At 38.4% G+C, this 12,771-nt stretch overlaps 1 protein-coding gene across 1 annotated transcript in view; it reads right to left on the bottom strand.

The window, feature by feature from the left end:
- Positions 1 to 12,771, bottom strand: part of myo10 (myosin X) — a 64,536-nt gene that overhangs the window by 38,759 nt on the left and 13,006 nt on the right. The window contains exons 2-3 of the mRNA XM_026941173.3: positions 8,335 to 8,433; positions 5,124 to 5,282 (exon numbers count right to left, since the gene is read on the bottom strand). Coding sequence (XP_026796974.3) covers positions 5,124 to 5,282; positions 8,335 to 8,433 — 258 coding nt within the window. The remainder of the gene's footprint in view (positions 1 to 5,123; positions 5,283 to 8,334; positions 8,434 to 12,771) is intronic.

Below are 12,771 nucleotides of genomic sequence, written 5' to 3'. Positions count from 1 at the left end.
AAAAAATGTAGTAATACACTGATAAACATGTTTGAAAAATGTTATTTTGGATGATTTCTTTTAATTCAAAGTAAAATTGATAAAGATTCTAATAAATTCAAGTGTTAATCACTCAAACATATGCACTATGAGTCAAAGGTTTGGACACACTAGATTGAATATATAGTTTTCATTGTCATAAAGACATTTTAATAAAATCTTGTGGTTAAAATTAGTCTTTAAGACAAATGTAAATGGTGAAGTGAGTGTGCATTTTATTTCTGAATCGAAATATAGTTTAAGAAGTAGTTTTGATTTAATTTAATTTGTTTTTCCAAAGGAATAGTTTTCATTTATAATTGAAAAGATGCACCAAGGAGCTTTAAGAAAAGTTTCCTGAGTAAAGCTCTTTATGAAGCCGGTTGAGAAAATGGCGAGAATGTGTAAAGCTTAGGAATATTGTTAACAATTTAAACTGTAAAGTAGTTTTTCTTTGTCACTGAATAATTCTGTTTGTTATTAGTGTCAATCAATGTCTTCGTTCTTATTCTAAAATAGTAGAAAATGAAAAAAATAAGAATGAAGAAAAATCAAATGAAAAATGAAGAAAACTCTTCTAGGAGCAGATGTGTCCAAACTTTTGACTGGGAGTGTATAAAAAACAAAACTTATCCCACTTCATACTGAATAGATTTGCCTTAATGACCTTTTATTTGTTAGAAATCAACTGTGGTCAGAATTTAAAATGTAAATTAACAAAAAGTTTAAACATAAATGTGTTTAGCTTCTATCCTAATAAGCTCATCACACACAGAAATGTTCTTATTTATTTCTCACATGGTCCTATTGACCTTTGACCTTGCTACATGGTACATCATATAACATTTTGTGTAACAAAGTACACTTTAAATGGAGGTGGAAACAACATCAGGCATTTTAAAAAGCGTTGCCCAGCATCAGCAGTGTGAATGATTGATACGGGGAAACCTGCAACAGGAGCTGTGTGTTAGCATTTTAGTCCACTGAAAACCTGTTTCCAATGTGGAAACTCTTTACTGGCCCAAGTGTAACTGCATACTTGCTAAAACATCATACTGACTCATAAAACACGAAGTCACACACACACACACTCTATCTCTCTCTCTCTCTCTCTCTCTCTCTCTCACACACACACACTCTCTCTCTTTCTCTCTCTCTCACACACACACACAAATATAGAAGAAACCACACTCAAGCAAACCACATTCCACTTTCTCTGTTACATGCAGTCGTACTTTTCTGTCTCATTTCTCTCCCCCTCCTCTATTACTCTTGGCTGGATAACAAAGAGCATGAGACCATAAATAGCAGAGAACTGTATTCACTCTCACTTGCGTACACATGATGATCAGACTAATCCTTTGGACGCAATAATTCTCGAAATAAAACACCTACCAAAAATGTGTTTTCCTGTATTTCAGACAGTCACTCATTTTTCCTTGGTGAGAAATCCCACTGATGCACACCATGGAATACACATTATTGCCGATCACTACAACTCTGTGATACAACTAATTAGAGGTAATTGTCTAGACAAAATCCAGTTAATCCTGTGTCCAGACAGGAAGGCAAGCAGGTTAAAGGCTAATGTACGAGTTAGCCAGCTGCACCAGTTGAACGTAAGTTCTGTTATAAAAACAGACAGTTTTGGTTCTAAAATCTGATTTGGTTCTAACATCTGACTGAGCCTGTGTTCAAAGCCATTGTAAAATCCTTGATATTTCACACACACACTTGCAACTGTATCAAAATATTTGAATTCTATATTAAAGCACCAGGTTTTCAACTAATAAAACCGTTACACTTAAGCCATGCCCACAGAAGGTCCTAATAATAAAAAAAGTTTTTTTTTTTGTGGTTTACGATTATTGGACATGGCTAATGTCAGTGGGTCAACAGCCTGATGCAGTTACTGCAAGCAACGGATATGCAACCAAATATTACATGTTATTTACTTTAAACTACTTTTATCTGTTCCTATACTTTTGCTCACCAAAATTTGCCATGTTCTAAGTTGTTTAACACATCTAGATGTAAATATCAGGAAATTAAAGCTGAAATTCTGATCTATCGTCTCATCTTTTGATCTCAAACCCAATGTCTTCAATGTATCACAAAAACAAAAGAATCAGCCTTGCTGTTCCAATACTTTCAGAGGGGACTGCATGTTAACCTGTACAACATATAATTTAGTGTAGGATTATATAGTTTGGAGAGTTGTAGCCATTTGGCTACCTGTTTGTTAAAATCTAAATCATGCATTGTAGCATGTGGAAAAACATTTATCCTGGTCATATAAATTATCTAATATTTATTCTCTGAGGCCCTGATCATGATAGTTTTCAGTTCTCCTGCCATAATCCCACAAGATTTTATTGAACCTTTTAAAATAAAGTCTTATTTTTTTTCATGAAATCATATAACCACACGTGCACAATCATAAACACAGACCTCTTCCGGATTTGTGAGTTAAATGACTCTGCCATTCTAAATTACATATAAAAAGATTATAGGCAGCCTGTAAGTCACTCTTATTGGAACAAAATATAGCTCCGACTCAGTGAGCAGCAACATTACAAGCATCAACAAATTTTGGTCCCAGCTGGTAAAACCATTTGGGAGCTCACAAGTTGTGCTGATATTACACAGTGCACACCCGCCCTAAAAGGCCTTCATCTGCCTTCATTAAAGGTTTATTCTACAAAAGATCTCTGTAGCTGTATTTAGATTGGATTAACTTTATATTCAGTGGTGTAATTATTACCGGTTTATCTCTGGGATTTTAGTCCCAACCAAATCTGTAGTTTATACAGAGATTGCTTATCCCATGCAAAGTACTGCAACATTACAAACACACTGTATGTGTGGAACTCTTAGCCTGTCTGAACAGTAATGTAAGATGAATGTCTCACATGTAAAACATCTAATCTAATAAATATTGTATTTGTATTGTTCCCCACCACTCTCAAAAGCTTTGGACCAAACCAGATTATGAAATACAGTGGATATAAAAAGTCTACATACCCCTGTTAAAAAAAATCAGTTTTTGTGATATAAAAAATTAAACCACGATAAATCCTGTAGATTTTTCCCCACCTTTAATGTGATATAGCAACCAACAAAATTCAAGTGAAAAACAAATAGAAACGTTTTAGGAAAAAAAGAAAAATATTTACAATAACCTGGATGCACAAGTGTGTACGTCCCTTAACTAATACTTTATTAAAGGATCTTTTGCTTATAATACAGCACTCAGTCTTTTTGGGTGAAAGTTTACCATCCATCCATTTTCTGTACTGTTTATCCTACACAGGGTCGCGGGGAGCTTATCCCAGGGGACATGGGGCACAAGGTGGGGGACACCCTGGATGGGGTGCCAACCTATTGCAGGGCACAATCACACACATTCCCATTCACTCACTATAGACATTTTTAGAGATGCCAATCAGCCTACACCGCATGTCTTTGGACTACACCGCATGTCTTTGGGGGAGGAAACCAGAGTACCCTGAAGAAACCCCTGAAGCACAGGGAGAACATGCAAACTCGGCATGGGCGGAGGTGGGAATCAAACCCACAACCCTGGAGGAACATGGTCACCATGCCCCCCTGTAAAGGTCTACCAAATTAGCCTATTTTTATTTGGCTATTTTATTTTACGCTTTCTTGCAAAAATGCTCCAGATCTATCAAATTGTGAGGGGATCTCTTTTGCACAGCCCTGTTCAAGTCATTCCACATGTTTTTGATAGGATTTAGATCTGGGCTCTGACTGGGCCATTAAAACTTCTTTTTCTTCCTCTGAAGCCATTCCATTGTTGAGCTGGATTTGGGTCATTATTGTGCTGGAAGGTAAAAATTTTCTTCATATTTAGCTGTCTAAAAGAGGCCTGCAGGTTTTGTCTCAAAATAGATTGGTAACTAGAGCTATCCATGATTCCCTCTGTCTTAAGCCCCAGAAAAGCAGCCCCATAGTATGATGCTGCCACCACCATGCTTCACCAGGGGTATGGTGTTCTTTGGGTGATAAGCTGTCTTGTTCTTGCACCAAACGTGTCTTTAGGAATTACTCTCAGAAAGTTCTACCTCTCCTCAGACCATAACACTTTTTGCCACATGCAGTGGGGTGGTGTCGGTGGGCTTGGATGTTTTTTTTGTTCCGTCTAGCCACCCTACCCTGTAGCCAAGACATGTGACAAATACAAGAGTTTGCTGTCACATGCAGGGAGAGACCAATACTTGCCAGATATTCCTGCAACTCCTTTAATGTTTAATAAAACCAAGAAAATGTCAAGAAAATCCACAGAAGCTCTTTATTTGTGGGTTAATCAGAATCACTTCATTGATGACAGGTGTATGATAATGACATTTGAACATGAGTTTGAATGGGATTGGTTCGTTCTGAGCACAGTCACATGCCCCATTATAAAAGGGTGTGCACACTTGTGCAACCAGACTATTGTTTTTCCTCCTAAAACATTCTATTTTTTTTTATCATATTAAAGGTGGAAAAGATCTGACATAATTTATTTTGAGTTATCTCTGCAACTTTAACAGGGGTGTGTAGACTTTTTTTTTTTTAATATCCACTGTATCTAGATCAGTGTTTCACCAGTCTTGCTCTAACACACCAGTGATGATGAGATGAGTAAGGTGTGTTACATGCAGGGGAAATGCTACAATATGCAGTGAATGGCCAGGATTATGTGTGCACTTTCAATATTACAATAAATGGCCTGGAGGTTCACTTACTGATCTAGTTATATAAGAACTCCTCCTCAGACAGACAGACACACACACACACACACACACACACCTGCAGATCAGTGCTATTCAAAGGTACAAAGAGACAAAATTGTTGATGAAACACACTCATGCCTCTTCTGTTCAGTCTGATGGTGATGTGAGTTATATAACAGATGTCCTGCCACTGTGTCTTTATCCCAGAGGAGTGTGTGTCTCTGCATGTTCCTTTGCAGTGTGTATGTGTGCGTTTGTGAGTAGGTACATTATTATATATTGCATTTAGTGTAGTTAAGATCTGTGTGTGTGCATGTGTGTGTGTGTGTGTGTGTGTGTGCGTACTGTATATGTGTGTATACTCACGTATATACTGCGCTGTGTGTATCTCAGGTGCAGGTTGTGTAGGATAGCTCCCTCATGGAGGTCCTGCAGCGCTGCCATGTCCTCCACACCACACACACTGCTACTGTGCATCTCATACACTCTCTGCCTGCTCAAAGCATTCTGCTTATAGGTGTACACCTAAACACACACACAGACACAGACAAACTTTAAGAACACAGTATGAGTGTCTGTGTTAAAAATGTGTGTGTGTGTGTGTGTGTGTGTGTGTAAAATAGGGAGTGCTTTACTCCAACACAATGATTATGGTTTGGCCAGTCATGGAAAATATACTAAGAACCAGAAATATTCCAACCAGAGTGAGAGAGAGCGATGGGAGGAAGCTTAGTGTGTGTGTGTGTGTATACGTGTGTGTGTATGTATACGTGTGTGTGCACATGTGTGTGTATTGTAAGTATGTGTGATTGTAATTTATTGCTGCGTAGGTCCAGTGGAAGTGCCTGGGTAAGTGGCAGCTGTTTTTCTCATTATTTGTTTGAACACACATGTATAACTACAGCATGGAGGAAACACAGAACCCATTACACATTAACTTTGTGTGTGTGTGTGTGTGTGTGCGGGTGTGTGTGTGTGTGAGAGAGAGTTTAAGCTCGAGCTCTTTTTTACACAGTAAAGACAGACCATGTGTTACATTTTAATACCCTTTTTGGACAGGGAAACCTGGTGTTAGTGTGTCCATGTGCATGTGTGTGTGTGTGTGTGTGTGAGAGAGAGAGAGAGAGAGAGAGAGAGAGAGAGAGAGGGCTCTTTTTTACACAGTAAAGACAGACCATGTGTTACATTTAGTACCCTTTGTGGGCAGGGAAACCTGGTGCTAGTGTGTCCATGTGCATGTATGTGTGATTGTGTGAGTGTGTGTGTAATTTATTGCTGTTACTGTGTAGGTTTATTGAAGTGGCAGCTGTTTCTCTAATTTCCCACATTTTTTGTTTGAACTTACTCTAGAGTTACACACACCCATGTAACAGCTAGACAAAAGAGTAAAGGAAATGCAGAAAAAATTAAACATTAACCCTCTGTGTGTGTGTGTGTGTGTGTGTGTGTGTGTCTGTGTGTGTGTGTGTGTGTGTGTGTGTGTGTGTGTGTGTGTGTGTGTGTGTGGGGGGGGGGGGGGGCATGTTTATATATCTTAGTAGAGGAATATCTTACAGTTGTAACATTGTTGGGACATGTGGCTGGTCGCTATGAGGAAAACGACAGGAGTTAGATGTAGATGTAGGTATAGCATTAAATTAGCTGCATTATTAAATACGTCAGTGGAAGGCTCTCACAAGGATAGTAAGACAAACACGTGTGTATGTATGAATGTGTATGTAAGAAAGTAAGCTCTCTTTTTAAAGAGTATTTAAAAGAGAAATAAAGATAGGTTAATATCAAATAAATTCAAATCACAGTGAAGAAAAGATAAAAAGATATCTAAATTGAATCTCTCAACCCTACTTTCTTCACTTCCTGTTTCATCTGTTCTCAATTATTCTTGCCCCCTCTGCTTCCTCTATGATCTCACCTTAGTGGCTAGCTGGCTCATTTCCAGAAAGTTTTCCATCTGAACCAATCCATTAAACCCATAAAACCTTTATATAATGGGTCCAAAACAAACATATTGCAATTAATAGGGTGAGATTAGGACTGCAATAACCTGAGCAGTCCCTGAGTATTGTGATTGTGTGTATATGTATGTGTCTCATGGCAGAACAAAATTGTTGCTTGCCTTCCATGCAAGTACACGTAAACACACACACACACACACACACAAACACAGACATAGTGTCCACAGGAATTAAATATTTCTCCCAGGAAAGCATAACCTAGACCTGGCAGGGGAGGGGTGAAACTGATATAAGGGTCCTGTGCAGGACAGTTCCAAGATTTCTCTCTGCAGATTTTAATCTGCTGTCAATACAATAGCTAAAAAGAGCTTTGCAGTCTATGAAATCCAGAATATCCTTGTGCAAGAAGATGGCCATGATTTAGAAGATGCTGTGCTGACAGTGAAATAGAGGAAGAGGCATCTGAAACAGAGGACAATTGCGAAATCAATACAGAGCACGAGGAATTATCCTCTGATGAGGAAACTGATGCGCAGCAAAATACTACAAGGGATATATTCATGGCAAAAAATGTCCAAATAGAATGGTTGGTCCTTGTCTGAGTAGAATGTCATGTGGTTCTTCCCCAAACGGTTGCCACAAAGTTGGAAGCACACAATTGTCTAGAATCTCCTAGTATGGAGGTCAAAAACCTGTTCCATCATGACAATGCCCCTGTGCACAAAGCGAGCTCCAAGAAGAGCCAAAGTTGGTGTGGAAAAACACGAGTGTCCTGCACAGAGCCCTGACCTCAACCCCACTGAACAAATTTGGGATGAACTGGAACGCCAACTACGTCTGATCTCGCTAAAGGTTTGTGGCTGAATGGACACAATGGTTACGCTCCAAAATCTAGTGGAAAGCCTTCCCAGAAGAGTGGAGGTTATTATAACAACAAAAGGAGATTAAATCTGGAATGGGATGCTCAGAAAGCACACATGGGTGTGATGGTCAGGGGTTCAACTTTTGGCCATACAGTGAATATGGGTCAATTTTGACCCTTTACATGAAAGTTGAAATACACACATGGTAGAGCTAATCAAATAGAATATATGGTTCCTATATCCATAATAGCAACTGAAACCCATAAAATGCTTTAAAATGTGTGTTTTTAATTAAAAACAAATGATCTATTGTAAGGTAAATAAGATATTTATGGACAGTAAAATACTAAAAGTTAATCTGTATGTTGTTGATGGGTGAGTAGTTTTAGGACAGTTATGAGGTGAACGAACGCAGCGTTAGTGAGATTTCTAATGTGTTTGAGTTCCTCTTGAACTCAAATTATTATTAAATCCCATTTTATCCTTTAATACATTTATAAACTCTGACAACCTTCATGGTAATAACTGACCTGCTACACCTAGGCGGCTGTGTGTGTGTGTGTGTGTGTGTATAGGTGTGTGTGCGTGCGTGTGTTTGTGTGTGTGTGTAAAATGAGACCATGACCAACCGTCAGGTGAGCCTCTTCTCTGAAGTCTATAGAGCAGATGTTATGCTACTGTCTTCTGAATAATTACTCTCTTTCATACACACACACACACACACACACACACACACCAGGCACACACGAATGGCTTTACCTGTCCATAGTCGGTGCGGAAAACCACAATGCCTCCTGAGCAGGAGTCCACGGTGCTGGCCCAATACTGATCCTCCTCCCAGAGCCACACACGAGAACCCTGCAAAACACACACACACACACACACTTTTATTTAATATAAAACTTACAAAGAAATGACTATTGTATAGATATCATTTTCAGGCATTGTTGTATTTTTCATGAGTGTCTCTGAAATCCATTTTTAATGATTTATTTCGATCTTCTGTGGGTGATCTTCTGTGAATATTAGCTCTATCTATTTTACCTTCCTCTGCCTCTCCCACTAAGAGCCTGTTTTCCCTGAGATCACCCATTATTCTTTCATATCTATAAACACAGCCCTAGTGTTTATTAATGTTTTTTAGTTGACTCACATGTTGCATGTTCTGACCTGAAACATGGCCCCTGCTCATTAACCAGCTGTTTACTTAGTTGTAACCTGAGACTACTCTGGCAAATTTGTTAGCTAGCTGCCTGCTCAATCCAGAAAGAAACATGCTGAAGAAGGTTCCAGCGTCTATTCACTTGTCATTTTAAGTTAGTTGCATCAGATTAATACAAAACACACTTCAAGGCTGACTGTGTAACTTCACTGAAATTCATACTGATTGCAGTCATTGGTCACTGAATACCGATCTCTCGTAATCTCTCACTTTTGAACAGTATGTGCAATCAGTTTTTGTCGTCGCTGAACTGAAGAAGCTTCACAAGTTACAGATTTCACATTTTTTTATTCAGTGTTTTTACTCAATGTAGTATAAAAACCCTCACAGAACAAGCTCATTTTCACAATAGTTTTTATACTACAAGACATTGAGTATTCGGGCCCCTTTACAAATCACATACAGCACAATGGGATTTACTTTAAATTCTTTGCTAGTTTATATGAAACCAGTGACGCCAATCAACATGGACAGAATCACACACAAACAAACAAAGTAGCACGTCTTATCTTTAAGTGAGTTATGCTGTATATACAAGTATTTGCTTTACATCATTCAACATAGAGACTTATATTCACTTGTTAAATCACTAACACTGAATATACGGTCTGCTGTTTGAAAAGGAATATATACATCACTCATCATAGTTAGCTCGCTAGCTTGTTGATAACGGAGGCGTCCATATTTTTGTTAAATGTGCCGAGGTTGAAAATGTTAATTACTACTCATGAGGTAAGTCAAAAGCAGCATATGTCTTTGCACAAGGAATATACACGCACACACACACACACACACACACACTATTGTTGTGAGGACTATTCACTGACATAAATATTAATGCAGCTAATTGATGCTATGCTACATCTAAAGTGTAATGCTAACCTTACTTTCAGTAATCAAAAGGAAACAATTAGACTCTTTTATTATTATTTCTTTTAAATAAGAGCTGAAAAAAAAAAAACAGTTCTCCTTGTGGGGACCCCACAAGTTCAAAATCACCAAATATAAAACATGCTCACAGACACACACACACACACACACACACTTTTCCCATTAATGTGTCTGCTGATGGGATAAACACATGGTGATTTGGACAGGCATGACTGGTTCTGAAGCCCACTGTGCAAGACACAGCAATGAACTTTAACCCCATTTTCCTCTGCCACGTCTCAACACACACACACACACACACACACAATAGCAGAACCACTTCAAGCAGTTAAAGAAATGCTCATTGTAAGCTTGGTTGTTTTCTTTTAAACATCAAATGAAAACTACATCCTGGACCCACAGCATCTTATTTAACTGATTAGCTCTCACAAGTGTGAAAGCTGGATCAGGTGTTAATACATTATTGTCCAGAAGTGGGATAGGAACGCCTCTTTGTAATGATCGGACCAAATGGAGTAAAATATGAGAGTTTTCCCAAATGAAAATTTGCTCATTTTGAAAAGTAACCGTAGCAATGAGTCTTTGTGTCTCTTCCAATTTGTTTGTCTCCATGTTCCCTCTCTTTCACACAGACAACCTACTGTGTTCTGCTGCTTCACACACACACACACACACACACACACACACACACACAGCTGCGCTGAATGATTAGCCTGGTCTGCTACACGACAGCTGTGCCCCTGGCCATGCGCACTGCCTCCCCAACAACAAAGCCTGACAATGTGTGTGTTCAAATCCTTCCTCACATGGCGTAGACTGTGTCAGTAGTGCCAAAAGGGTGTGAAAAGATTCAACTTCTATTCTACATTAGATGTGAAATTTGGAAATCCTTTCAGCCTCATACTCGTCTGGTCTCTTCCTCCATTTCACCAAAACGCAGTTTCTCAGTTGACTTCTTTTTGGAGTGTGCAGTCACAAACCTTACAACCAGCTCAGACACGAGATCCAACAACACATTACTCAAAATTGAGAAAGCTGTTGAATATAATAACAAATAGTGGAGCAATTTAGAGAAGTTATACTCTTCAAAAGGAGTTAAAGTCATACTAAACTTTAAAATCAAAAACAAAATCTGAGTTAGTATCAGATTTTCAGTTAATAACATAACAGGCAATGTTCCTGTGTCATGAAATATTTGAATCAATGGGTTTAAAATGCAAATTCAGGCCATGCAAAGGAGAGTATATGAAACATTACACGTCACCCAGGGAAGAGTAAATGCATGTGGGATTCAGGTATTTTCAGTTTGTGTATTTATACAATCTGGATTTCTTGATGGGGCAAAAGTATAGCTTTTCTTAGTTTATTTATGATGTCTAATGACTTTTTTATGGAAGTGTCATGTCAAGCAAATTTGTATTCGATATAGCAAAAAAAAAAGAGAAAAACTATGAAATTGTTCTTTGGGTGACTATAATGCATTTTGGCCTTATAAACAAAACTTTAAAAAAAAACTGAACTAACAAACTATATTTTCTCATGCCAGGTGTTATAGTGTAGGTAAAAATAAAACATTAAAGTTCAATAAATTGTTTCATCATAAATGTAGTACAATGCGTTTTTTTAATATCACATAAATTACACATTAGAAAATGCCTGAATTCTGGGTAACTACAAGTGATTTCCCAAACTAGCAAGAAAGCTATAACATTAGGAATATTTCTATTAAGTGTGTAACATTTGCGCCACAAGATACCAGCTACTGATAAGCAATGTTTTGTTTCAGACAGCTTTGGAATGTGAAAATATGGGTCTTTTGTTTGGCTGCTTTTACACTAGGCATTTCTTCTCACCAGCCAGTGCACATTTTGCACGTAAGCCTATGGAAAGTGGTCGCAAGGCAATTGAGGAGATTCCATGCCAGAACGAAAATCCCTCGCCTCGTTGAAAAAATGTTCACAAACTGTATAGAATTTCATTCATGACACTGAAAAGCAAAACGTTATTTGCATTCCTCTTATGTCGCTTCATCAAAAAAATCACTCTTTAATAATAATCAATCAGCAGTAGCTTTTATTAGCATGAAATGCTCAGGTTCAAGTTCACGTTCCAAGTTTATTTGTCATGTGCACAAAATGTCAGGGACAGCTGTACACTGAAATTCTTGTAGTGAGGCTCAGGTCCTCTACAGCTGTGCATTAGAAAATATAAATACATAAGAAGATAAGGGGGACTTCATGTCAGAAGTGAACGTAATTTCCCGTTCCACTGCATTTCATGTTCATTGGCACGTGGAAGTCATGCTACACTGAAATACAATCACTGTCCAATCACAGCCCTAGGGTGTACTAGGAGGTGGAGTGTGTGTGTGTGGGGGAGGCTGGTGTGGGGGATGATACAGGATACAACTGGGCTGAAGGTTAAGGGTCTTGCTGAAGGACCCAGCCATGGCAATTTGGTGATCTGTAACTCAAAGCCTTAACCACTGAGCCACCATAACTAGCCCAATTGGCTCCCATTGATTCACCCACTTCTACCACAATTCACTCCATTAAAAGATTGCATTAAATCATTGCCAGCTAGTTGAGCTAGTTGTGGTGGCTCGGTGGTTAAGGCTTTGAGTTACAGATCAGCATCACCAAATTGCCATGGTTGGGACCTTGAGCAAGACCCTTAACCTTCAGCTCTGCTGTATCCTGCATCAGCCAAATGAGCAAATGTATTGGATCAGTGTTATTTCATATTATGGAAGAGATTACAGTACATTATTCACCTGGCAATCCAGGGTGAATGACTAAAGTGGGTTAATATGAACAAAAATACTTACAGCTCACATCAGGACCTAGTAGTTATATTATCAGATTATCAGTTACTTTGGGTGAGAAGTAGAATCTAGAAAACTAGATTCTTCTTCATTTTTAACTTAAGCTGCTGCTGTCATGTTGTTATTTCTTGTTAAGGCCATCATCAATATTAGTCTGCTTCTCTAAATATATAGGCTGTATTTAAAACAGCTACCTAAAGCTAGCTCAGAGGATTAGGACACGCAAGTAACCATCTGCTGGTCACTTTGGTAAAAGAAG

The sequence above is a fragment of the Pangasianodon hypophthalmus genome, chromosome 21 (genome assembly GCF_027358585.1).
Source record: "Pangasianodon hypophthalmus isolate fPanHyp1 chromosome 21, fPanHyp1.pri, whole genome shotgun sequence".
Classification (NCBI taxonomy): Eukaryota; Metazoa; Chordata; class Actinopteri; order Siluriformes; family Pangasiidae; genus Pangasianodon; species Pangasianodon hypophthalmus.
The sequence above is the reverse complement of the archived record's forward strand: the minus strand, read 5'-3'. Positions and strand labels throughout refer to the sequence as shown.